This window comes from Emydura macquarii, unplaced genomic scaffold (genome assembly GCF_026122565.2).
Source record: "Emydura macquarii macquarii isolate MOO-44397 ecotype Brisbane River unplaced genomic scaffold, CSIRO-AGI_Emac_v2 contig_3305, whole genome shotgun sequence".
Lineage (NCBI taxonomy): Eukaryota > Metazoa > Chordata > Testudines > Chelidae > Emydura > Emydura macquarii.
This window is the reverse complement of record NW_027133442.1, coordinates 5,356,487-5,384,227: the sequence shown is the minus strand read 5'-3', so window position 1 is coordinate 5,384,227 and position 27,741 is coordinate 5,356,487. Positions and strand designations below refer to the sequence as shown.

General features: G+C 43.7%; 1 protein-coding gene and 1 pseudogene across 1 annotated transcript; both read left to right on the top strand.

Annotated features, from left to right (window-relative positions):
- Window positions 1-572: 572 nt before the first annotated feature.
- APMAP (adipocyte plasma membrane associated protein) lies at window positions 573-27,741 on the top strand. The gene is made up of 9 exons (XM_067532934.1): window positions 573-729; window positions 4,125-4,241; window positions 5,804-5,919; window positions 7,896-7,988; window positions 21,204-21,320; window positions 22,923-23,097; window positions 23,619-23,753; window positions 25,805-25,997; window positions 26,994-27,741. Exons 1-9 carry the CDS (start codon window positions 638-640, stop codon window positions 27,201-27,203), a joined length of 1,248 nt encoding a protein of 415 aa, XP_067389035.1. The 5' UTR covers window positions 573-637; the 3' UTR covers window positions 27,204-27,741.
- On the top strand, window positions 14,511-19,593 carry LOC137143249 (uncharacterized; annotated as a pseudogene).

Here is a 27,741-nt window from a genome sequence, read left to right as displayed (position 1 = left end):
GCTGCCCGGCTGAGTGTGGCGTGGGACGGGGGCGTGAGTGGCCGGGGCTAGGGCCGGGCGGCGCCGGCTGTACGTCGGGCAGCTGTGAGGGACGGACCCCGCCCTCGGCACGCCGGGCAGCGCAGGAGGCGGAGCCCCGCGGACAAGGGCCAAGGGCCCAGCCCCCAGCTGGCGGCGCTAAGGAGAGGGAGGGGAAGGACGGTTAGAGTCACGCACCGTCACCGAGCAACAGCTACACATCGAGTTTTGAATAGCCGCCTTAATCTCGCGCCGGCGGCGGCTATTGGCTAATTTCCGGATACGCCATCTCTCTGCGCGGACAGTACCACGGCCGTTCCCACACACACATCGCTGGATTGGGGGTGGGCGGGGCTTGTGGCTGCCTGTGGGGAGGAGCCGGGCGGGGGCAGGGCCTACGGCTGCTTCAGTGGGAGGGATGAGAACAGGGGGCGGGGCTGAGAGGGGGTGGGGCGCGCGGCGCTATGGGGGCGGGGCTGAGGCTGCCTACGCAGCTGGCTCGGATTGCGCGCGACGCTGTCAGGGCGGGGTGGGGGGGCGTGCCCGTGTCGCGCGGTGCTGCTGTAGTTGTCCTGCTCTGCTGCCTGTGTGGGGGTGGCTTGGCCTCTGTCGGGGCAGCATGAATGAAGCTGAAGGCCTCCGGCAGCGCCGCGCGGTCCGGCCCCAGGTCATCACCGAGGACACGCCGGCCCAGGAAGCCAAGGACGGCAGGTGGGGGGCAGAGTGCGCCCCTGAGCGGGGGGATAGAGCAGAGCAGAGCAGAGCGAGCTCGGGAGCTACCCTGGCTGAGGGGGAGAATAGGCTGAGGGGGCGGGGCGAGCTGACCTTGGAGGGGGGCCGAGTGGGGTATGGTGTGATTTTAGTGCAGTGGGAGGAGAGGAGAGGAGAGCAGGGCAGGGTTTTCTTGGATTTGACAGTTGGTTATTTGCACAGCCTTGGATTATATTTGTTTTCTGATTCTTTTCATCCTGATGTCTTACAAATTATTTTTCCTCTTTCCTTTGTCATTCAGGTTCATCAAAAGGAAGCAGCTGCCATTGATGGCTTTGTTTGTGCATTGCCCTGTAGGATACTTGGCTGTCATGCTCCTCTGATAGGAGCTCTCATCATTCAGATTGAGGGTGTACACCGCTAAAGTGCATATTCCACATCTTCCCTCCCTTGACACATCTGCTGTCAGAGAAGTCCAGCAAGGTTTGCTGCTTTGGCAACCTGCGTCTTGCTGTCTCAACATTTCCTGGCCTAAGAGGATGTGGCAGCAAGGACTGATTGTTTCACTGGTGCTTCCAGATATTAGGAGGTTTCAGCTAGTGTCAGTTACTTTGACAACTTCCTTTCCTGCCTTCATATGTCCTGCACTAGTCCAGTGGCTGGAACCATTTATTGTTCCAATCTCCCTTCTCGTGTCTTGACACTGCTCTGAAAGGGAAGAAATATTAGGAATGATCGTTTGGGTAATATCCTTAGACCTGTCTGGATACTTCCTGTGCCAAGATGATGAGCCAGCGTTAGCAGCCCCCTCTTTCTGGTGTGGTGCAAAGGAGCCATCTGCCAGGGCTCTTCTTCCTTATTTTACAAGAAAATGGACTGTGATATGATACGTTTGTGGAGAGCTCTTGAGCTCAAGTGATCTTAACATAAAGAAAAAAAGACAGACATTGTTGGTTAAAATAAATCAGTGACAAAAGAAACCTATAGAGAGTTGAATATAGTTTTTCCAACATCTGAGTTGTTGATCTAGCTTGAATAGCCTGGGATGTTTGTAATCGGTGGGCAGTATATATCCACAAAGGGAGTAGGTTCACTTATAGCCTGTTTTGCTGTTATCTTAGATGTCAAGTGTAAATTAGCCCACCTCCCAAAACAAGCAGCTTTTTCAGATCAGTAGATAACTGAGAGTTTTGTTGGAAAAAGGAGTGAAGCTATATTGCCTTTAGCAAATCATTTCCAGTCCCATTCAGCACTTCTCCAACTGGGCTTCAGAATTTTGCATCCATTGGTTTCTATCTGACCTTTTTTCCCGGCTTCTGGAAGTCTTTCTCTGCCTCTTCCGTCAGAAAGAGTGGCTATTACTGTGCTGCATGCTGGAGAGCTTTGTCTGTCTTTTAGGATTCTAGAGCTGGATTCCAGATATGTTAGTTTCTTGAAGTCTAATCTTATCTAAAGATTCACATCTTGCTTAACAAAGTTAGTAAATTTTAGCTCCAGTCATTCACCTTGTTGCTCACTGTTTGGAATATAGAGTGGAGGAGCTGGTATTGGGGATGCTACTGTAACTCTCCGAGTTACCCAGAAGCAGGAGGGGGCTGGTTGAGGTGCACAGGAAGGTGGAGTGGAGGAATCACTACCAAGAACACAGAGGTTCAGATGAGTGGCTTTGAAACGTGGAAGATAACTGGCAGGTGGGAGACATCCATAGTGTGATCCCCATGGAAAACATCTGGTGCTCTTCCACGGATCAAGGGGTTGGTCTCCTTGGCAACCACCAAAGCCATGATAATGGCGCTTTTGGGCTGATCTCTGTCTGCTGCCTTGGGGCAGCCTTGTGCCAAGTATTACAGACTCACGCTGGCTTAGTGCTACCACAGACAGTTGGCTGCCTAGCCATCACCTCTGGGCAGCTCAGTATGTGCAGCACCGCCTGGAAAGGCCTGCCGTGTACTCTGCCATTCTGATTGAGCAGCTGTCATACAGTGCCTGCCTGGAATGACCAGGTCAACAGCAATAGATATTGTCAGTTACAGTCAGAACATTAGGATTGCTAACAATCGTGTTTCTACGAAAGGAACATGACTAGTTACATGCTCAAATTTGTGGATGCTTACATACAAATAGGAACACATCCTGTCCTACTTAGATTTTTTCAAATAAGGGAAACAGCACTGATAATCCCAAAGATTACCTCGAGAGCTGGTGTCAGCACCATGTATATGTGCTAACTGCTTAGTTGTCACAGTGATATTTGTACCCAGGGCGGCGGCATATATTTTTCCCCTGTTTGGATGATTGGCTGATGAAGGACAATGCCTTGGAAGGGTTGCAAGGATCAGTGCATGCCACCACCAGGTACCGTTCCTGTTGGTTTAATTGGCATTGCAAGGAGATTGGGTATATGCCAACCGCTGTTTTAGAGAGTGGCTGAAAGTCTCAGTGGCTGCCTTTCCAATTCAAGACAGAAGTGCTCGAAAAATCCATGCATTTCTGTTCTCTGGAAGCCTAATCTATGTGTCTTTTGGCTTGTTACAGTCAAAATCTTCTTATACAAGAACCATTCCCAAGAGATAAGGCTGTTCACATTAAGGAAGGTTGTGTGGCCTTGGTGTGCCTGCATAGAAAGGCAGTTCATATTTTCCTTACTGGCCGGGCCATGTAAATATTCAAATTCCAACACATTTCAGGACTTGAAGGACCTATCAGGGTCATGTCTGAGGAACTGTACTCAGTCTTGAATTGTCTCTGTAAACACTTCGGGATAGCTCTTGACCTTTACACCTGTGAATTCCAAGGAAGAGTTCCGTCCAACTTCAGAGGACAACAGACTTTCATGATCATGATTTTTTTCAAAAGTGAGGAACACAGTTCTCAATATGGAGAATGTAGACTGCTATCAGCAGATGAGCTGCCTTATTATATCTACCAAAAGTCTCTTGTTCTTCCCGGGCAAAATTCTGCAATTTGGTTTGGGAAGGTACTATGTCTGTATTATTTTCTGGACAGCATAATCAGCTTGCTGTTCACACATTCTCTGTTTAGACTTGAGGTAACTTATTCTTGGAACCAATATCAGCTACTGGAATGGGAGTTTCCAGACTGGATTCAAAGTTAATTTAGAAGATAGTCTCTCCATATGTATTTCTGATTTATCATAACTAGAGTATTCATGCATTGTATACATATAATACTGTATTCAAACAGACTACAGACCTGGTTTTATGCTGACTACTTGATTTGGCAGATGGTTGAATATGTAGAGAAGTGTGTGTGTAGCAGGGGAGGAAGTAGAAAGAATTGGACTTTTTGAAAACAAAATTGTAATGAGAGGAACTCTGAAATCTTCAGGTTGTGTTGCAACTATAATCCTAACTTGTTTGTTTTGTGTGTGGCAGTACTTACAGCAGCAAGGTGTTCCGTGTGACCTTCGTGACTTTGGCTGTGTTCCTAATTATTCCCTTGCTTGGAGCAATAATTTTCCTGGATTGTCCAATAGACCCTCAACCTCTAAGGTGAGCTGTGTTTTGTTTTAACTGAATTTTATATCAAGGTAACTTTTAATATTGATTCTATTTTGATGGATAATATTTAGTCAACTTTGTAAAGATATGGAGGGCTTGTCTACACTACAAAATCAGGTGGACTTAATTTAGGTTGATCTACAGCCACTGCAGTAATTCAGTCAGCTGTTGGTGTCCATACTACCCCCCTTCTGCCGGTGGTGCGTGTCTTCACCAGGAGCGCTTGCACCAACTGAAGTGAGGCATTGTGGGGCACTGACAGCTGCGGAGGGCTCACAGCTGGAGCCCTCCCTCCTGCCCTGGGTTGACAGCCTGATCTATGAGCCTGGGGTGTGGCTCAATTTCACAGCCATTTAATTGATTTATTTATTGATTTTGTTTAATATCAAGCAGCAGTGTGCAGAAGCAGGTTTGGGGGCTCTATTGTTCTGTACAAATATATACGAAGACCAAGATCTCTGTCCCAAACTGCTGCGGTCTTAGGCTGTGGTCCCGCAGTCGAATCTGCTGCAGGTAACTCTTATGCCTGCATGGAGTTTTACTGAAGTCAGCGGGGATCCACATCGAACACAGACCCTGTATGGATTGGATTGCAGAATCGGAGCCTAAGAATGTTTCTAACTTGTTTACTAGATTTTTTTTTTTTTTTAAACACCCTCAAAGCCAAACTGATCACTGCCCTGCTAATGATGTACTTAAATGTATCTAGATTATTTTAACAGTAATTAGAATTCTCTATTTTCCCAGTTATTACTAGGCACATCTGTAAGGCTTATAGGCTCCAATCCTTCAAAGCTTACTCATGTGAGTAAATGTAACTCACTGGTCAGTGTGTGTTACATGCCTCCCTCTGTTCCCAGTCCGCAAAGGTTGAGAGTCGGTTATGGTCCCAGTCAGGAAGTGTAGCTCTTCAGCTCAGAGACTTTTAAGCTGTGGAGATCCTGGTTAAGACTTTTGTATTGGCCAATATTGCAGCTGTTACATAACCACGCATGTACATTCAGTGGGAGGACTCTTCATGTAAATATGTGTAGAGTCGGGATTGAAGTGTGGTGTATGTCACAATTATTAAAGCTCTTTCAGGAGTATAGAATATAATTCCTCTAAGAGGAATTGTCACCTACAGGCTTCAAACCTACAATCAGATCTTTGTGGGCTAAAGCATCCACCTGTTTAGATCCAGTTGATCCAAGTTGAGGGACAGTAATCTGTCAACTATGTAAGTAGGAACATTGAATTGAATTTTACTTCAACCACTTAAGACTACTGAGTAACACCTATGAAACTGACTTATATTTAAATGAGCATCAAGATGCTAGTATTCTAAAACTCTTTAATTCCTAAGAGCTCATGCAGGCTGAAGTTGATATATTGCATCAGAAAATGCTGTTGGTGTTCAGGAAAATCAAATGTACTGTTTCAAAAACGGCTGTCATGTCTGCAGTCTAGTTGGCAAGCTGGCAGAATTGCTCAACTTATTGCTCAAGAAGACTATTTGACTCTTTGTACATATACTGTGATAAAATCACGAGACCTGCATTTTGGTTTTACAGCTTCAAAGAACCTCCTCTCCTGACTGATGTGTTAGAGCCGAATATTAAGTTGCGACAAGCAGAAAGGCTATTTGAAAACCAGCTTGTTGGACCAGAATCCATTGCCAGTATTGGTGGTAAGCACTTGGAAAACTATTGGGATTTAGGGTGGCCTTTTCATGGTTGGTTCCATGCTAAGAGTTTGATTCAGCCACATTGTCTTTTGAATACCAAATTGTGCAGGCGTCCATGTGTCTGCACCTTAACATTGTCTTAGGTCAGTAACCACCAACTAAGAGCTACACATCTCCCTTTCCTAGGGGTAAGTCATTTAGATTTCACAAAAAATCCTTATCCTTCTGCAATATGGCCTTTAGTAATTAAGTCAAGGTCCTAACTGTAGAAACTATTGATCCGACTATTCACTTGGTAACTTTTTAACTAGGTCTCAGTGGTTATAAAGCTTTTTTTAGTATCTACCCAAATGATTATGTAATTGAATTTGTCAGAGAATTAAGCTTTATTTAAGTAAGATAAAATGTACAGTCAACAGAATGTATTTAATGGTAAATCAGATGCCTAAATATTAAATGTTATTATAGTTGTATATATCTGTTGGAGGTGCTTTTAAATAAATTTTGTCTCAGTACATAGAAAAAAAAAAAAAAAAGCCCCTACTAGCTCCACATTGTCTCCTGCTGAGCAGCTTCTTATCAGAAGGGCCAGACTCAAGTGGAGTTGGGGGCATCGTGCCCATTTCTTAGGAAAGTGCCTTTGTGACAAGGTGGCTTTTGCAGTGTGCCCTGAAAGTTGAGATTCAGACCTAGCTTTAGAATTGGTTCTTTGAATGTTTCAATGCTAACAGTGAATAAAGAGCTGGAGCTGCAGTTTTCTATCTGAGACAGTCTCTCTGCAGCGTACTTTAAAGCTAGAAATTGATCAGTAATCATATGTTTAGCAGTTCTTGCTGCCATGTTTACTGGTTAACTAGAAAGATATTTTAAAGTCCTCGTTACCTTAACCTTATCAGGAAGATGCCCAGTAAATCATGACCAACCTCCTTCATTCTTCAATTTCTGCTATTCCTGCCTGGCTCCGCAAACCCATGTTAAAGTATTTAGTCAAAGTATGGTTGCTGTCTGCTGCTTCCCAAATAGTCTTTCAGATTCTGTTCTCTAGATGGTGGTGGCAGGCAGATTACTAGCCTTCAGATGGCTGAAGCACCTGACCTGGTTAGAAGTCAGAACTTTTCTAGGAAGTAGAAGCTGTTCTGTTCTTTAAGATCAAAATAGTTTTTCCTCTAACAGTTTTGTAAACCGTTACACTTCCAAACAGTTAAACTTGAGGTTTAAAAGCCCCAAAAGTTTAGCGATTCTTCTAACCCAATCATCTCCTGTGTACTTTTTTTTTTTTTTTAAAGAAGCAAGGCAAGTTCAGAGATGGGCTTGAGCTCATCATGGCATATTAAGAACTAACTTGCCCTGTTGCTGTCATGTGACTTGGCATCAAAATGTTTACTTAATACCTTTTTTGAATTTGGATTACTTAGTGCTGGATTTATCCTGGCCTTGAACTGAAGTAATCTTTTTACAGATCAAACATAGCATAATCAGTGGTAGTATAAACAAACATCCCTGCTGGTGTATTGCAGGCCTGAAGGAGCCATTTCTTGCATGAGAGAAAAATTCAGTTGGTGGCATCCCTGCTGAGACTAGAAATAAGGGTGACCAGTGTGGTGGTATCTGATTCTTTTTTTTGGGTGCTCTGTGGAAATCTGCTCACTGGGATGAGTGCACAGAACCACCACTAATGTCCACGGTCAAATTCAAACCAGTGATTTGGTTTGAGACTCAAATCCTCCTTTTTATCTGAATGAATCCAACTAAGTTAGTTGAGGGATTTAATTGCCCTGACTCTTTCCCCTCTCACTTCAGTCACAGTACAAGAATAAATAGGGAAGCTTTTATCTTTAACTGAATGTGTTCTAAATGCACTGGTTTTGTGTGGGAGGAAAGTGGGCTCAGTGCTGACATTTGTGCTACATAATTATAAAAAGATTTTGTATATTACAGCAGTTTTGTAACCAAGCTACTCATACCATTTGTTTATGCAGATGTGCTGTTTACTGGGACAGCTGATGGAAAGATTGTCAAAATTGAAGATGGGGAAGTAAAAACATTAGCCAGACTTGGCCATGGTCCTTGCAGTAAGTAAATAATGATTCCTGAACTTTACATGCTTTTATCACTCAGTTCAAAACCCATGGGTTAGATTCTGTAATAAGTTAGCATTCAATCTTGTTCTCCTTTGTAGGTGCACACCTTCACATATTTCAAAGTATAGTGCATATGTGCAATAACTGAATTTTACAAAACAGTAACATGTCCATGCTTAGTTGACATGTATTCTCAATATTTCTTTGATTTCATAGATTGTAACTACACTAAACTGTGATTATTTCTCACTGAACTTCATGTACCCTAACATCTTAAACTAATGTTTATGAGAAAACTAACAATATGTATATGACAATATGCTCCTCATAATCTTTCACGAAGTCAGTGGAAGCTGCATATATTTAGAATCTTTGTTAGTGAGGCCACTTCAATTCAGAAGCCTAACTTCAGGTATTTGGGTCTGAAAACCTTGGCTAGCACCTTCTGCACCTATTTACAATGGTGATGCAGCTACCCCACAGTGTAGGCACTTGTATAGATAGAGCTGTAGCCCTGCATCAGTGATATTCTCAGTGAAATCTCTTCTGATTTTTGCCTGTATAGACATAGCCAAAGAGAGCAGAGCTTGCTGCTGCTTCAAGTAATGTCTCTATGGGTACTCCACTGTAGGTGTGTCTGCGTCCATGCGCTGCTGATCAGAGAACTTTGGTAGCAGTGTCCGTTGAGCCCACACATGCGGTTTCTCCTCTCATCCTGCGCCACAAGGCTAGCGAGTGCTCATGGGCTAACCGTCCTCAGTTCCTTCTCAACCACCCCGACTAGAGATGGAGCCTATAGCAGATTATTGACTCGTTTTCAACTACTAATTTTTGGTTTTTACAAACCCTTTAGCCTTCTTTGACTTGTATTTGGCTGTGCCTCCTTCCCCCACAACACCCCCCCCCCCCCAAAAAAAAAAAAGGACTTTATTCTTGTGTCGACCCCAGTGGGTGGGGAGAACCTCAGGACAAGAGTATGCCCGGCTCTCCGGGCTTCAGAAACTGTCATACTTGCAACGAGGTAATCCCGGTCGTGGACAAGCACTCCCAGTGCATTCGCTGCCTTGGCAAGGGCCACAACCAACAAAAGTGTTCCCTCTGCTAACAACTCCGACCGAGATTCCACAAGGACAGGGAGCTCCACCAGAAAATCATCTATATGGAGGTAGCTCTCCAACCATAGCCCTCTGGTGAGCATGAGTCTTCCCCTCAACTTTCCACTTCGAAGGATAGTGGATTGAAGAAACAGTCAGGGGACTCTTCTTACAAATTGAAAAAGAGAGTGAGAAGTCCCCTGAGTGAGCTCAGAGAGAACTGAAAGCGATCTCCATCTCATTCAGTATCCTTGGCACCGAGGTCATCTAGCACTCACGGCGACTGTTGACGTTGGGTACCACTGAGAAGCCCATGGACCTTTTGGGCACAGGCATCAAAGATGCGGTACACAGAGAGAAGGGCAAACATCCTAAGACGCTCCTGGCACACTAGCTAGTGTTGATATTGCCAGCAGCATTTGCCCACTTGGCACCTGAGAGTTCGGTATGAACAAGATGCTTCTCCCCCCTGGCACTGGCACTGGGACACTCGGTACAGGCAGAATTCCATCAAGCCAATGACCGGGCAGTGCTAGAAGATCCTGGCTCCCTGCACCTTGGTACCGGGATCACAGAACCAAGCCACGGTCAACCAAGGAGTATTTCCCCACAATCATGCCATGCCCCTCGAATGTCAAGTGAGGGATCAGATAGCCAGATGAGGCTTCTATTTACTCCTCCCAGGTCCATGTGGGATCCAATACCAATAGGGTCCAAGAATGTACCACCAGATGGCACCACCACCATCCTGGTACGGTCACCTGTGGGCACCTCCACCAGTCCCTATGCCAACACAGTGGCCATACTGGGACCCCAGGGCAGTGCACTGACAGCCTGCCTTGTGGGCACCAAGCATCACTTAAGAACTTCTGAGACATGTCCCCTCAGTTGCAACTTCGTAGGCCTCCGAACCCCAAGAAGTGGAGGAGCAAGAAGGGTACACGGAGAAAAAGGTCACACCCAAGACCATGTCCTCATTCCGCCTATTCCAGGAGCTGGCAGAAAGAGTGGCAGGTACCCTCCACATACCTTTACAGGAGGTGAAAGATACTCACCATCAGCTAATCAACTTCCTCCATGTGTCAGCCATCTCCAAAATCACCTTCCCAATCAATGAGGCTATCTTAGATCCAGATGGTGTGGCAAATCCCAGCCTCGGTGGCCCCAACATGCAAGCAAGTGGACAAAAATATTACATCCCTACAAAGGACTCACAGTTCCTATTTACCCAGCTGCCACCCAATTCCATCGTGGTGGATGCAGTGAACTCTCATGGCCGACAACACCACTCCAAGACTACGCCATATGATAGAGACTGGAAGCGCCTGGATCTTTTTGGTAGAAAAGCATCCTCCTCGGCCACTTTACAACTCTGAATTGCCAACTACCAAATTCTTATGGTGAAATATGATTGCACAAATTTAAACTATTTTATTGATAAATTGCCAGAGACCTTCCAAGACTCCTTCAAGACCATCGTCCAAGGGGGGCAATTAGTGGCAAAGATGCCCTTGATGTTGCTGACACAACTGCAGAGATGGATGTCCTGGCTCCACCTCTTGGGATTCCCGAAGGAGGTACAGACTACAGTGGAAGACCTCCCCTACGAGAACGTGAAACTCTTTGCTGGTAGGACTGATGCTTCTCTCTACTCCTTGAAGGATTCCAGGGCCATTCTTAGGTCTCTAGGAATCTACACAGCAGGGCAAAAGAGATACTTTAGCCCTCAGTATCAACAAAGGCCTCATTCATCCCATTTTTCATCACAATGAGGCTAGAAACCCTCGATAAAAAGGGAAATTCTCAAAGTGAAAGCCATCTGGCTCCCAGTCCTCAACCCAACCACCTGCCCCGAAACACCATATTTGATGGGAAGGTCAAGGAACTGTGAGACCACTCGCCACCATCTGTACACCAGTTTAGTCACCTTTTGGCAGCATTTCTCGGTGCCTGGGAGTGCATGATGTCGGACAAATGGGTCCTAGAGATTGTCAGATCTGGCTTTTCCATACACTTCACTGCCACAATACCTGTCCCCGTCCCTCTTCAGGAATCCTTCTCATGAGAATCTGCTACAGCAGGAGATAAACCACCTCCTGTAGCTAGGAGCCATAGAACCAGTTCCTCAACATCTTCAAGACAAAAGGGTTCTACTCTTGCTACTTCCTATACCCAAAAGAAAGGGAAGTTGAAGACCTATCCTGGATTTCAGAGCTCTCAGCAAGTTTGTCAAAGCTCAGAAGTTCAAGAAGGTTACCTTATCAATGATCATTCTATCGCTGGAACAGGGAGACTGGTTTTTGGCCCTCGACCTACAAGTTGCCTACTTTCACATCTCGATATTACCGACTTACAGGTGTTTCCTAAGGTTCACCCTGGGGCATGACCATTATAAATAGAGAGTCCTGCTCTTTGGACTGTCATCGGCCCTCAGAACATTCTCCAAAGTCCTCTCGGTGCTGACTGTCCGTCTATACTCATGAGGGATAATGATCTATCCTTACTTGGATGATTGTCTCCTAAGAGCCTGGTCACTTCAGGAGGCTCATCAAGCTACCGAGGACATGATGTGCTTGTTCACGGAATTGGGCCTGCAGATCAATTCCCAGAAGTCAACCCTCATACCAGTGCAACATCTAGAGTTTATAGGGGCTGACCTATATTCTTGGCAGGCCAAAGCCTTTCTTTCTCAGGATAGGTTTCTATCCCTGGTATCGCTTATAGACACAGCTCACTGCAGTTCTCAGGTGCCATCCAGAATCTGCCTCTAACTCCTGGGGCACATGGCAGGCTACAAATGCAATGCCTACAGATATGGTTTGGCTTGGTTTACAGACTGAAAAGGACAGGCTGCAGAAACCTCTATCACTACCCACCAGGATCAGGAACTCCTTGAACTGGCAGAAGGACCTGACCAATACAGACTAAGGAATCCCTTTTCTCAAATACTGCCTTTGTCACTCCTTACCACTGATGCATCTCTCATAGAATGGGATGTGCATTTAAACGGCCTCAGAGTGCAAGGCAAATGGTCACCTGCAGAGAGATCCCTACATACCAACCTCCTCGAGTTGAGAGTGGTCAGGAATGATCTGCACCCACTTCCTCTCACTAATAACAGGATCACATTAAAAAGATCCTCACGGACAGCATAGCTTTATCTATTATATCAACTGCCAGGGAGGAACAAGATTTCCCTCCCTGTGTTTGGGGGTGATGAAACTATGGAATTGGTGCATCACCCACATCATCACCCTGTCTGTGGCTTAGCTACTGGGCACGCACAACTTGATAGCAGACAAACTTAAGCCATAAATTCCTGTACCACCAGGAGTGGGAGATACACCTGGTGTGTTCGCACAATGGAACACATCCACAGACCTGTTTGCCACTTTACCAGAACAGGAAGTGCCGGTGGTACTGTTCCAGGATGGAGATTTGTCCGCACTCTCTGGGCAACGTTCTCTCCTCCCGTGGGACAAGGACTTAGTTTACGCCTTCCCTCAGATTCATCTCCTGCTAAAGGTTCTGTTAAAGATAAAGAGGGACAGAGCTCATGTAATTTTCATTGCTCCCACGTGGCCGAGGCAGACCTGGTACCCCTACCTGATGCAGCTTGTGATGTGCTCACCAATCTCATAAGAACAGCCATAATGGGTCAGACCAATGGTCCATCTAGCCCAACATCCTGTCTGCCAACAGTAGCCAATGTCAGGTGCTTCAGAGGGAATGAACAAAGCAGATAATCAAGTGATCCATCCCGTTGCCCATTCCCAACTTCTGGCGAAAATCTCCCTTCTGGTCACACCGCATCTTCTCTGTCAGGACAAGGGATGCATCATGCAGTCCAACCTCTGCCTCAAGGCTCGGCTCCTACATTCCAGCACATAGAATGCTCATGCTCAAAGGAAGCACAGGAGGGCCTACTACACAGCAGAAAGCCCTCCACAATATGCACTTATTGCAGAAATGGTCCAGGTTCCAGACTTGGTGCACATCCCAACAAACCTCCCCAGTTTCAGCAATTCTTCTGCATATTCTGGACTATGCCCTGACCTTTTAAAAAATTGGTGTTATCCCTGAGCCCCTCCAGGTTCACCTAGCAGCTAATGCAGCATTTCACCAACCTGTAGAAGAGTACTCAGTTCTATTGCACCTGACCACTAAAAGATTCCTGAAGGGAATAACAAACCCCTTCCCTCAACCTTGACTTCCTAAGACCCCCTTTTGAGTCTGTGGCCCTCTGTTCACTAGCGTCCCTGTTGATGAAAATGGTCTTTCTGATTGTGATTACCTCAGCTAGAAGAATTGGGGAAATAGCAGCCCTGTTGGCATGTCTTCCATACACAGTGTTCTTCCCAAATAAGGTTACGCTTAGGCCACATCTAAGGTTCATCCCTAAAGTGACCCCATTGTTTCACATGAATCAGTCTATTTATTTTCCAGCCTTCTACCCTAAACCTTACCAAGATGATATGGAGGCCATACTACATACTTTAGATGTCAGGAGAGTCCTGGCATTCTACCTCGATAGGACAAAGGCTTTCAGGAATTCCCCTAGACTATTCCTCTCCATTGCGGAAGTATCAAAGGGCTCAGCGGTATCAGCCCAAAAACTCTCTAAGTAGGTCTCAAATTGCATCAGACAATGCTTCCAAATTTGTAATATGCCTCCTCTGTACACTTTCTGCGAGACTGATCTCCTCATCCGTCGCCGTCCTTAAGGATGTCTCCATCTCAAAGATCTGCAGAGTGGTGACATGGCTATCAGTCCACATCTTTGCAGAACATTTTGCGATCACCGAGGACTCTGCCTCTGATGCCATCTTTGGCTCCACAATACTATCATCAGTTACTAACCCGATTCTGAAGTCCCAGCCCTCCAAGAGGGGCAGTGGTCACCTACAGTGGAGCACACATAGGGACTCTATTCGAGGGAGAGGGAGAAGAAGATGTTGTTACTACTCACCCCTGTGCAGTAATGATGTTTCTTTGATTGCTTATGACTCTAGTAGAGAAGGAACTGAGGACGGTTCGCCCGCGCACTCTGGCTAGCCTCATGGTGCAGCACGAGGAGAGACCGCGCATGTGTGGGCCCAACGGACACTGCTACCGAAATTATCTGATCAGCAGTGCAGGGACGCAGATACACCTACATTGGTGCACCCATAGGGATACACCTCTTGAAGGAACATCATTATTGCACAAGTTGAGTAACTTCTTCCAAGGCAGGCTTGGGGCTGTGCTTTCATGTTTTCACATGCATTAATGGTTTGGCTGTCAGATTTCATGTCCATGTATAGCTGTTAGCATAGTTATAGTAAGACTTATTTAAGAGTATTCAAATGTTTCTCTAATGCCTGGTGAGAGAGCCTTGATGATGATGACAAATTAAATCTGCCCTTCTTTAATACAGGGCAAGATTGTATGTGGTTTTTTAAGTAGGGGTGGGAGCTGGGGGAATACCAGGAGTATGTATTATCCCTGTTCATGTGTTCAGCATCATGCAGCCCGGGCAGTACTGCGTTGTGTGGTTGGGAGAAGCAGAAGGATTGTGCTGTTCCATCTCTTTGGAGTGTGTGACAGCAAAAGAGGCAGCACGGAGGTTGGACCATGCTCTTAAATCCTCTGCACTATTGGGGAGAGTGGGCCACACTTCTTGAAGGTGTAGTAGTGAGCATGTTCACCTGTGATTTCAGAGATGCCTTACTGTGCTTCCTTTGGGGCATTGGAGCTCTTCCCCTTGTACTAGGCTATACCAAAATAGCATGATCTAGATCTCAATTTATAGAAACTTGAAAATGTCTTGGACCTATAGGCAAAAGGTTCAATTCTTCTATCATTCAAGGCAGACAAGTGGGAGTGCCATACATCATAATTTGTGGCTATTTCAGAAGCTATGTGAAAGACAAAGATCCTGCTTGGCTTTTTTTACCATTAAAGATTATATGAGTAAAAACAAATAACAGCTTGCCCTGGCTTCCCTGACCAAAATGTCTTTTCCTCTACTCTGTTATGAAGCCTATGCTTTGCCAGTTATCAACCTGGTTGCTATCATCTGCCCCAAAGGTGTTCACATCTGAGTAATTCTGTATGCACTTTGTGAAGCATTTAGGTATTCTTCAGGATGAAAGGAGCTTTATACTGTGAATGTTAACTATTTCAGAGTTATAAATGTGAGCTTTTTTTTTGTAATCTCTGTAGAGCTTGAGATTTGGAGATGTTAAAATATTTAGGTGTAGCTAAGATACTATCTCCATCAGTTAAACAAGCTTTCATCTTTTATTTTCTCTTCTTTTGGATGGATAAGGCATTGTTTGAAGGAGGAAAGTTTGCAAAAATGATGATTGCTAAATATTAAGCAAGATGAAGGTGATCAGTATGTAATTGCTGTAATTATCTTTTCCTTGTTGCCTTTTCCCTGTATTTATTGAAAATCTGGTCTCCATCATATGAAATAAACTCAGGGTATGTTTATACTGATGGTAGCAAAGTCGCTGCCGTCAGATCGATCTTTCTGGATCGATTGAGCGGTCAGTGTAGACCCGCTCAGTTGATCCAGAAGTCAGTGTACTAAAACCACCTCCTCAAGTGGCATAGTGCTGTGTTGACGGAAACGCGGTTTCTGTCAGCACAATGCAGTGAAGACCGCGTGCAGAAGAGAAGCACAGAAGTCGACGGGAGTTACGCAAGTTCTTTGTGTACTTTGCTTAACTCCTGTCGACTGCCGCCAAATCGCCGAGGTAAGTGTAGACCATGCCTACATCACTTTATCATGCTTTAGGCCAGATCCTCAGTTGGTGTAAATGGCACAGTTCCATCAACATCAATGGGACTATGTCGATATACATCAATAGAGCTGCCAGTTTATACCACATAAGGATCTGGCCCACTATATAATTTCCTATTATAGTAAAACTAAGGACTCAAAACACACCTCAAAAAGAGTCAGGCAGCTGTTTTCCAGCCTATGCCAAGAAGTTTGGGGGATGTTTTGAAGTGCATTTAAACTTTCAAAGCTCAATATACATTGGTAATCCTAATGGAATTTTTGCCTGGATCCTTGACTATTACTGTTGCACTACGGTCTACTAACTACTGTTGCAGTACTAGTTGATATCTATGGAGTTATAGCAAACACATTTTTGTTACTTCTGTGGTAGATGGAGACATGACTCAAACAGCGATTGAGATATTTCCACGGTAGCATTAGTGTTACAGTAAATAAGTAGAAGAGGTCCCAGGGTAAACGTTAAACAGCAGCTACCACTTTGCAGACATTTTTGAAAAACAAGTTTAATAAAACGAATAGGATGATTTGCTTGTAATAGTTTTCCTCCTTCATCTGTTGTTAGAAGGGAAACTTGAGGCATGTGCCAAGTATCCCCTGGGGCACTCCTACTTCGTTGTCTACAACCTTGTCAATGTTGTTTGAAGGTGACGGAGGGTGTGTCTACACTGCAGAGTGAAGTCGATTTACTTTAAATCAACTTTCTCCCGACGATTTTTAGAAGTCGCAGGAGCATGATCACACCACGTTCCTTGCATCGGGCTGTGGGTAGCTATCCCACAGTGCAACTAGCCGTGGAGGCTGTTGGGGGAATTTTCATTGTCCTATGATGCAATGCTCCTTCCCCCTCCCTTCTTGCCCCAAACAAACAGGAAATGGGTTTTCGCACCGTTTTTGTGTGCCACGCACTTGCCATTGCTTCAGAGACATGGAGCCTGCTCAGCTCAGCTCTGTGAGCATCACAAATACCTCGTGGCTTATCCTGGAGAATTTTCAAAGGCAAGAGAGTAGCTGAAGCACAGAAAACAGCGATGTCATCGAGGCTGCCCTGCTATAAGCCATAGAGCGGAACAATTCCCAACTGCTGCAGGCTGTCATGCATCATCTTCAGTCAGTGGAGCGCCGGTTCTGGTCCCGGGAAACAAGCACAGACTGGTGGGACTGCATCATTATGAAGCTTTGGGATGATGACCAGTGGCTGCAGAACTTTCGTATGTGAAAGGCCACTTTCTTTGAGCTTTGCGAGGAGCTGTCCCTGGCCCTGAGGCGCGTGAATACTCGTTTGAGACCAGTTCTGACAGTGGAGAAGTGAGTGGCTATCGCTCTGTGGAAGCTGGCAACCCCCGACTGCTACCGGTTAGTTGGGAATCAATTTGGAATCGATAAATCTACAGTTGGAGCTGCTGTGATGCAAGTGTGCAGGGTCATCAATAGACTTCTGCTACAAAAGGTAGTGACTTTGGGAAACATGCAGGACATACTGGATGGGTTTGCCATGATGGGGTTCCCAAACTGTGGGGGAGCTATTGATGGCACACACATCCCAATCTTAGCGCCTCACCACCTTGCTACAGAGTACATAAACCGCAAGGGGTACTTTTCAGTGGTGTTGCAGGCCGTTGTGGATCACAGGGATCGTTTCACCGACATCAGTGTGGGGTGGTCTGGAAAGGTGCATGGCGCGTGCATATTTAGGAACTCGGGTCTGTTAATGAGGCTGCAGGCAGGCACTTTTTACCCATACTGAAAAATTAACACTGGGGATATACCAATAGTGATCCTGGGGGATCCTGCCTACCTTTTGCTCCATTGGCTAATGAAGCTCTACACCGGGCACCTTGACAGTGAGAAGGAACATTTTAATAACAGGCTCAGCACTTGCAGAATGGTGATGGAATGTGCATTTGACCGTTTAAAGGCCAGATGGAGATGTCTCCTTACTAGGCTAGACGTGAGTAAAAAAACATCCCATCAGTTATATCTGCGTGCTGTGTTCTTCATAATGTGGGTGAAGCAAAGGGAGAAAAATTCCCCCAGGGTTGGGCTGTGGAGGCTGAAAGGCTAGCTGCAAATTTTAAGCAGCCAGATGCCAGCAATATGCTCAGCCAACCGTGGAGCTCCTCGCCTTCGGGAAGCATTGAGAAACTGGTTCTGCAATGACCCGCAGTAATGTCTATATGTTTTGTGCCTTTCCTTCCCATCCCTCTTACCATCCATATCAGCACCCTCCACTTCTCTCCCCACCCAAGCTATGAATTAATAAAGAGACATGTTTTTTAACTCTACAAAGTTTTTATTTATGAACATTGCTGCGGAAGGGGAAATGAGGGTTAATTCACAGTTTAAAGTACACTTACTTGCTTACACAGTGTTATTTGTTTGCAGTTCTTAATGGGACTGCCACATCCTTCTGCTTGCTTTGACCAGTGTGGAGTGCACTACGTACTGCAGCCTGCCCAGTCTCCTACTAGACCTCTTGGAGGTAGGGGAGGGCAACAAAATGTTAGGTGGAGGAGTGTTCTGGAGGGGTTGCGGAGGGACTCTGTCCTGCTGCCACTCTTCCTGAAGCACCACAAGACACCTGAGCATGTCCGACTGATCCTTCGTTATTTGCAGCATCTCCTGCTGCATACTGCGCTCCTGCGCAGATCTTCTATGCTCCATGTCCAGTTTCTGGGACAAGGACATCCTTCATGCTCAGAGATGTGTCTCAGCGGCCACAGAGGCGTTCATGAGCTTGCCAAACATCATCCCGTTTTTTCCTCCCTCTCTCTGATCTGGGAAAGTCTTTCTGCTGCAGTTCTGGCAGGGGAGGGGGGGTCCAAGGATGAGGTGTCTATGGAAAGACAATAAAAGCACAACATTGCCATTGTTAGCAGACCCAAAGAACTGAAGCAACTGCTACAATATAAAAAGTACTCCCTTTCACGTGCACAAGGCTAAGCCAGACCCGCATTCCATTCTGTACATCTCAGAAGGGTCGGGTCGGACTGCTGTTACAGAGATGGTAAGCCAGGGGCCCTCTCATCTGTTATATAGAGGCTTAATTAGCAGTAAAAAACACAGTCCAAAATTAATGTACGAGAAGGATCACCGGGCTCCCTGGTTACATGCAGAGGAACGATTTGGGAGGAGATGGGCAGAGCTGATCAGAGGACACCATGAGTGAATTGTAGCATCAGAAACCATAGAACAGCTATTGAACTGACCCACTATGCCCGTAGACAGGGGACTAGAGGATTAAAGGGGATCGACTGTATAGCTCAGGCACTTTAAATGTGCACCGTCTTCCCTAGGTGACCATGAGCGATATCAGTCTTCTAAAGAGGAAAGAGAAGATTTACTGCAAACATCGGGGTACAGGCCCTTATGCTGCTATGCTGTGTTTCACCATGATTCCGGCTCATTTCATTGTGGCGTAGCATGGAAAAGTATCCTACTATGGTGGAAGAAACAAGGCTGCCCTCCCCAGAAACCTTGTGCAGATTACCTGCATGAGAGTTTCCTGGAGATATCAATGGATGATTCTTAGAGCACACCTCTGCACATAATCTGTTCTGGGAGTAACCCTCCAGTCAAGTTCACTAACACCCAGAAATACCCTCCCTTCCAAATAAAAAGGCTATTTTAGAGATTGGACCAGGGACATGACTGCTTTAAAAAAAAAAAAAACTCAGCAGATGTGCCTTTCCCGGGATCACGATCGTTACTGCTGTCCTGTGTGTTGTTCAACAGCTCTGGGGTCAGGAATAGGGTCCTGGCTCTCTGAGAGAATAGACACCCTGCTCTCATCCTCCTCGTCGACAGAGTCCTCATCATTCTCCCTGGACTGGGATTCAGCAGAGGTATCAATGCTGCCTGGAGGCACTGTGGTGGGGTCGCCACCATGAATTGCATGCAGCTCCTCGTAAAAGCAGCATGTTTTGGGTGAGGTGCCAGAACGGCTGTTAGCTTCCCTAGCTTTCTGATATGCCTGCCGTAGCTCTTTGATCTTCACGCGGCACTGCTGCGTGTCCCTGTTGTGCCCCTTCTCCAACATACCCTGGGATATCTTCCCGTATATATCTAAATTTATTTTGCTGGCACTGAGCTGAGCCAGAACGGACTCTTTGCCCCACAGACCGATGAGATCTAAGACCTCTGGTTGACTCCATGCTTCAGTGCGTTTGGGCTGTGCAGTAGTCATAATAAGTTCAGCTACAAAGCTCTCTACACACTGGTTACACAGGAAATGAAAATTCAAAATTTCCTGGGGCTTGAGGGGAGGAGCTGTTTCCTGTTTGCATGGCCACATGACAGCAGAGCGTGAATGTCCAGATTGGTCACAATAGGGCATTATGCGATAGCCCCCGGAGGCCAGTAATGTCAACTTATGTTACACTCTGCCTACACTGACGCAAATTTGACCCATGAAATTCAATTTATATGCTATGCCACTTGCATAGGTGGTTTTATTAGGTCGACTCTTACCACGCTTTGAATCGACGGAACTAACATGCCAGTGTAGGAATTTACTTTAGGAGTTCGACGAAAGCGACGTTACATCGATCTCCGTTGCCAGTGTAGACCAGGCCTGAGTAATACCAGTTATTACTAATTCAATGCTGGTGCCACACTTGTCTTAGTTATTTGTCAGCTAATACAGTCGCTGAGTTAGTAGACTTTGTAATGGTAACTGCAGTGATTTTGACTGTATATGCATATCAAATCACTACAGTCAATGGATTATAACCCATGTATATAGCTCAAAGGCAGTCGTGCTAAATATTTGCTTTGAAAACACACAACTTCACTGCCTGAGCTAAAGGAGAATTTCTGTTAGCTGTTAGAAGTATTGAGGTTAGGGGTAGTTGGGGGAAAATTTTTCCCTACAGTTTTTTGTTTGTTGTTTTCAGTGGAAATTTTTTGACTTTTTATAAGAAAACCAGAATACTTTTGGTTTGAGGTTTTCTGACAAAAAGTCAAATGTTTCTGAGGAAAGCAGATGCTTTGTGTCAATTTGTTTAATCAAAATTCCAAACTTCTGTCAAAACAAAACAATGGAAAATTTTCAACCACCCGTAACTGGGGAAGTTATGGTTTTTGCTTGGCCAGTCAGTAGAGGGCAGTGTGAATGGTAACCTCTGAGTAGCTGTGATTTATTGATAGTTAAAATTCAATTCCCAATGGAAAAATAAAAGCACGATATATTTGTGTGGGGAGGCGGGTGGGCTGGCTGGCAATAGTCTTGTTATATTTGAGCTTTCTTTTCTGGAATGGCTTCGATACCTTTTATGTACAAATTGCTCTGCCTATAAAACAGCTGTAAAATTGTCTCAAAAGGCACCAGGGAAGATGAGCCCACCTGTGGGAGACCCCTTGGCATCAGAGTTGGGCCAAATAATACCCTGTTTGTGGCAGATGCCTATTACGGAATATATGAAATTGATCCTGTCACAGGTATGTTTTTTTTCCTTGGTTTTGGGCACTGAGTTGTGAATTAAGCAGTCTGGATTCTGTTCCTTGCTCTACTTGACTTTTGTGGCTTTAGCCCAATCACTTCTGTGTGCCTCTGTTTCTCCATCCCCATAAATAGAGCTAATGATGCTTACCTTTGATAAAGCACTTTACTTCTACTCAGTGCTTTATTTATCTAAACAAAAGCATATTTAGCTGAAGTACTTGTATAACCCTCCTTACCATAACATCTGAGCATTTCACAATTCTTAATGTATTTATCCTTGAAATCCCCTTTGCCCCCAAGGTGAGATAGGGAAGTGCTGTTATTCCCATTTTACAGATGTGGACCTGAGGAGGCTAAATAACTTGCCCAAGGTCACACCAAGAGTCTGTTGCAGAACAGGGCCTTGAACCTGGGTCTCCCGAGTCCCAGGCTAGTGCCCTAATTATTAGACAATCCTCTTTCCTATAGCTGGATCTGTGGGGGTATATTGGTCTGCTTGCATGGATCCAATTGCAGGATCAGGGCCTGAGTTTGTTCTTGAAATTTAAAATATGCTTTAAAAGCTTTTACAATGTGTGGTTCTGTGCAATATGAAGCTTTCCCTATGTAAAAGCATTGCCGCAATACTAGTTTTACCCTGTATTTCAGTCAATAGTGCCAAAAAACGTGCGCCCCCCCCGGGAAATACAAAACTGTTACTAAGTTTTTTATCTGGGCTGAAATTCTGCACATGGTGCCTCAGCCTAAGGACAGTTAATTCCCCTCTGAAAAAACCTTCCCTGTCTCTGAATAGCACAAGAATAAAATAAACCCTTCTATGTGTCAGGTTTTGGATATGATACCTTTTTTAAAGGCAGAGCTGTGAAAGTTAGACAGGAAAAGCTTCCAAAACCCAACACGTGATCTACAGTAACAAATCTGTATGCTTTTAGTGGAGGGGGAAGGAGTGTAATTTCTGGAAAGAAACTGATTTCAATCTTCCTTCAGCTGAAACTTTTTGTAATTTGATTTACATATACAAAATATATAGATCTCTTGCAAAATGAGAGCAAATTATGTAGTAGCTCCAAAGTTAAGGTTGTGTTTAGCTTTTTAGTCAAAGTAAGGTTTATATTCCCTTTGTTATACTCCAACAGAAATATTGATAGCAGCCAAAATTACCCTATTCATTTTGGACATTTACAAATAAACGCATTGATTAGATTAGAGATTCAATGGATTTGAAAACCTACTCCTTAACAAAATTTTGTCAGCAGTATCTGATCCCTTTAATTTACAAATGGCTTTGCTTTAAGTATGTTTAAAGCTAAACAAAAGCTCATGCGTAACCTAATTTTTAAAAAACAAACACAATTATTAACGCTATTCATCATTATTGTTTCTGTGTGCACCATAGATGTGAATTGATAAAATGTCAGATGCTGACATCTTAAAATTTTACACATTCAAAATGGTGTATAAAATTGTAGACCGCAGCTCTTCTGAGGATAGAAAAGATCCTAGGCCAATTTAACACCTACCCGAACATGTTAGTATTTAGATTATTGAAAAGGCAGGATAAAAGTTGAGCAGGTTTATTTATTTATTTTTGTAATCAGGTGATGTGAAAATGCTGTTGTCAACCAAGACACCACTTGAGGGTCAGAAAATGTCCTTTGTGAATGACCTCACATTGACTCAGGATGGGAGGAAAATCTTCTTCACAGACTCCAGCAGTAAATGGCAAAGGAGGGATTATTCATTCTTGGTTATGGAAGGCACAGATGATGGACGGCAAGTATCAATGCAGAGCATTCCATCTACCCTACAGCAGATCAAAGCAATAGGAGTAGCTAGGACATCTTAGTTGTGTTTAAAAACCCTTTGAGTCTTTATAGACCATGCAAGTAACACTGCTCTGAACAGGGTAATGGGAGAATGTGTGGAAGAAGCTGGCACATGCAGAAATGGAACAGATGTAAAAGATTTCCACCTCTTTCAAAAAGCTTATTTGTGCAAATTTTCTCTAATGGAATGTGTTTTTAAAATTAAAGGAATTAACATTTTTTTTACCCAAATTCTCTAGTGGACAGTTGCCTGGCAACCTCAGAAAGCTGGTGTATTTCTGCCCCACTCTTGGTTCATAAATAAGTAAACTTAAATGTGTCCTGAATGCTCTGCTTTTTCTCATATTCTTTTGCATATAAAACCTGGAAGAATAAGAGGATGGCGAAATGCCTGGCAAAGCAAAATGCTGTTGAGCAAACTGTCTTATCCCACTTCACTCAAGTATACATGTAATGTTCTCTCTTTAGCCTGCTTGAATATGACACAGTGACAAAAGAAGTGAAAGTCTTGATGGTAGGACTGAGGTTTCCAAATGGAGTCCAGCTCTCTCCTGCTGAAGATTTTGTGCTGGTGGCAGAAACGACCTTGGCTAGAATAAGGAGGTGAGTGTGACACTTGGGGATACATTACTCTGTCAAGTGACTTTATATTTAAATTGTTGATTTCTGTTCTGTTCTATTTTATACTGTCCTCATCAATGTGACTGCACAGCATAAAGGAAAATCTTGGGCCAAATACTTCCTTGACTTACAATTCATGCAAGCCTATTGAGTTCAAATAGGGCTCCACAGAGTCTAATCAAGGCAGATTTTAGTCTTGTGCGTGTATCAGTCTAGGTATTTGATTCCCGTCGCTGTGTTGTGGGAGTGTCTGTCAGTCATAAAGGGAATAGACTGAATCCTTACCCTGACCTCAAAGCGCACAAATGCTGCATTTGCATCCAAATTCACCCCAGTTTGGCTATATTGGTAACTCAAAACACAATAGCCCAACACAAACCTTAGCCGAAGACTTTCTCCCTGTATCTCGCTGTCTTTAGGATTTCCGTCCAGAACCTTTTCTGTTTTAGGTCCTAGTTCTCTCTAGGCAGCCACCCCCCTTTAGCTTTTAACCCAGTTGGAGTTAACAAGCTTCATCTGGTTCAATGGCCTTGCCTATATGAGAGATATTTTTAAAAAATGTCTTGCACTTGCTAACCCCGATGCAGCTTTCACAAGTCTAGGTCTACTGGAGCTCTGGAGGGAAGTCAGTGGATATGGGTCACCAACTGCTGACACTGCTCTGTGCATCATGCCAATTAATTTGACCTGCTCAGAGCAAATCTAATCAATGTGGTGCTTAAAACAATGTCTGCAGCTGGTGGTCCACCTCCATTAGGGCTCTCAATGCTAGTGGGCTGAACAGCAAGAGCTGGGGAACTTAAAAATTTCTCTAGTGTGGACAGTGTCAATGAACTGGTAGGATTTCAGTAGCTCTCTGCAGAGCTTGAATACCTGTTAACAGTGTGGGTCAGGAGAACATCCTTGCCATTCTGCTACATGGATACACAACAATATCATTGTCTCTCCTCCTCCCTCCCCCCCATTTAGCAGTGACTAGTCTGTTTTGTGTGATTTTTTTTTTTTAGCATTGAGAAGAAAAGATTAATTTTCTCATAATAAAGGGTGAACTAAGTAAAAAATTTTGTGATGCTGGTGGACAAGAGGAATACAATGTTCAAAAAGTGTGCTTGGTAGAGGTTTCCAGAGCTGTTTCAGGCTTGGGAGCATTTAACCTGACTGCCAGTTAGCCACAGAGCTTCTCTGCTGTACTTACACAAGTAGCTGAAATTCAAATAGAATTTATTTCTGATCTGTCTTTATTTCTTTTGAGATCAAAATTTAGGGAGGAAAGGCTCATACAAATTAAGAGGGATAGTGACATGTGAGTCAGTTCTTCACTATGCTCGGTGTTCAGAGGCTCTCACCACATCTTTTCCTGTACCATAGTTCATAGGGTAGATGTGACAAACTGTAGCATCCTACCTTTATCTTGTTTTTAATGGGTAAACTGAGATGAATTGCTCAGTCCCACACTATATAAACAGTGTGGGGCAAATTCTGCTGTTATATCAGAAGAAATCAGAAATAACTCCATAGAAGGCAGTGGAGTTATTCTGGTTTTATACCAGCGATCAGAATATGTCCCGCTCTTAGTGTCAGTGAAATTTCAGCAGTGCTACACTAGCAATCTGAAATATTGGTATTTCAGCTAAATCATTGTGTCTTTGACTTCCTAAATCAGACTCAGAACCTACTTATGACTTTACTTTGATCTCTTTCTACATAGCATACAGGTAAGCTAACATTTTTCAGAGAGATTAAATATTCCTTTCTGGTGTTTTCAGTAGCAAGGAGAAAAGCTCCTATTCTACCCAGTTTTTTCCTTCCTTGGAGTTATCTGGTTTGCAATCTCTTCCTTTCATCAGCTGGTGACTCAAACTTTAGTCATTGCTGGATGCTTATCAGAGAGAGAAGAATGTGGTCATGTCGTACTTCACTCTGCTAGGAGTAAAAAAAGCTGTTTTTTTAGTAGAAATGTATTGAATTTGTTTATTGTATGAACTTTGTTTAAGTTAAGAGGATTTCCTGATTATCCTATTGTGATTTCACAGGTACTATGTGTCTGGATTAATGAAAGGTGGAGCAGATATGTTTGTAGAAAATATGCCCGGCTTTCCAGATAATATCCGATTAAGCAGCTCGGGGGGATATTGGGTAGCCATGTCAGCTGTTCGACCCAATCCTGGATTTTCTATGGTGGATTTCATATCTGAAAAACCATGGATTAAAAGAATAATATTTAAGGTAAACATGTTTTAAGAGAAAGGGAAAAACAATTTACTACTTAGTCTTTCTTTTACCTTAAATAAAAGTGCTTTAGCTCTTTTTCACTGGAAGATTTCATGGTGCTCTGATTAAAGCAGCAGTTAAGCCACATGGTGCTAATTGGAGGCATCATCCACATTTTTTATAGTTAGCAAAACTAAGGCTTGCTCTTACCAGTAGTAAGTACACAATTTTCAAGTGGAAATGTAGTCTTTCAAATTGACTGTCCCTTTTAACCGTACATGTATTTTCTTTTGTATTCTCAAAATCTGAGCCTCAGTGGTGCATCAGCATAAGATGTTGGCATTGCCTTTTATTAAAATAAAGTAAATGAAAAGGAAGAACAAAATATTTGTCAATGTGACTTTTTAAATACTTGATCCTCAGAGCTTTAACAAATTTGCTTTAAAAAAAAAAAAAAAATTCAGCTAAAAATTTCTCTCAAAAGTATCAATTTTGACTAACAATTCGCATTTAAGATGGAAATGCCAGCTCAGTTAAACTCATCATTGCCATGCTGTGTTATAAATAAAAACTTTTTAAAAATCTCTGGATGTGGTAAAAGAATATCAACATAGGGGAAGCCATGCTTGGGGCCCAAGTCACAAATAAATAATCAGCACTGTTGAGAGCAAAACAAAATCTATTTGATTTTTGTCTGCTGTCATCAATTACATCATGAAATTCTGTGAGAACACTAGTGCCTTGTGCATCAGTGTCATGCTGAGTAAATCCCAGTGCTCCACATTGAAGTGAATTTTCTATCAATCATGCTTTTAAAATTTTAAAGTGCTCTTAAGATGTTAAATCTATGCAGTTAACTTTCACCTGAAATCTGAAGACTTATTTTGTTCACGAATTACTGCAAAGGTTTGACATGATCCATGATTGCTTTTAAATATATGGTCAGTTTGTGTAATTCATGATTAAATGACTGTATTCAACTACTTACTCTTGCTGTCTTTCTTTCTGCAGCTGCTAAGTCAAGAAACTGTGATGAAGTTTGTGCCCAAGTATAGCCTTATTATAGAACTTGGTGAAACTGGATCCTACAAAAGAAGCTTCCATGATCCCAATGGAATGGTGGTAACTTACGTCAGCGAGGCACATGAACACGATGGGTATCTTTACTTGGGCTCCTTCCGGTCTCCGTTTATTTGCAGACTTAACCTTGAGCATGTTTAACCGTCCATACAAAATGAAATGCTATTGTTATCCTGAAATATTCTAGAATTGTCAAAAGAATACTTGTGTCAATATTTGACCAAGGGAAGAGAGATGGAAATTCACCCATTATGTGAATAGGGTATCCTATGCTACTGTTTTGCTATAGGAAAATGTGTATGATTTGCTGTATTTGTCCTCTTTCTTGGTTTAACTACTTCATGTCTTTAAAATGGCATGCATAAAATTAATGTCTTTAGAGAGTAAAGAGGCAAGTAAATAACAACCAAATGCGTTCATTAAGCAAAACCTACTGCACTCATTACAATCTGCAGAGCTGCTTCTCTTAATTTTGAGCTGTCTTAAATAGACATCATCTATCAACTTTAATAGGTGTCTAGTTAAAAGTATTACACTGGAAATAGGTAAATGGATTTAATGAAGTGATAGTCATGCTGAAAAGAGGATATCTTGCATGTGTTTACTTCCAATTTAGATCCTACTCTATAGGGATGGTTTTAAAAAAAAAATTATGCACGTTCTCATGTCATACCACCAG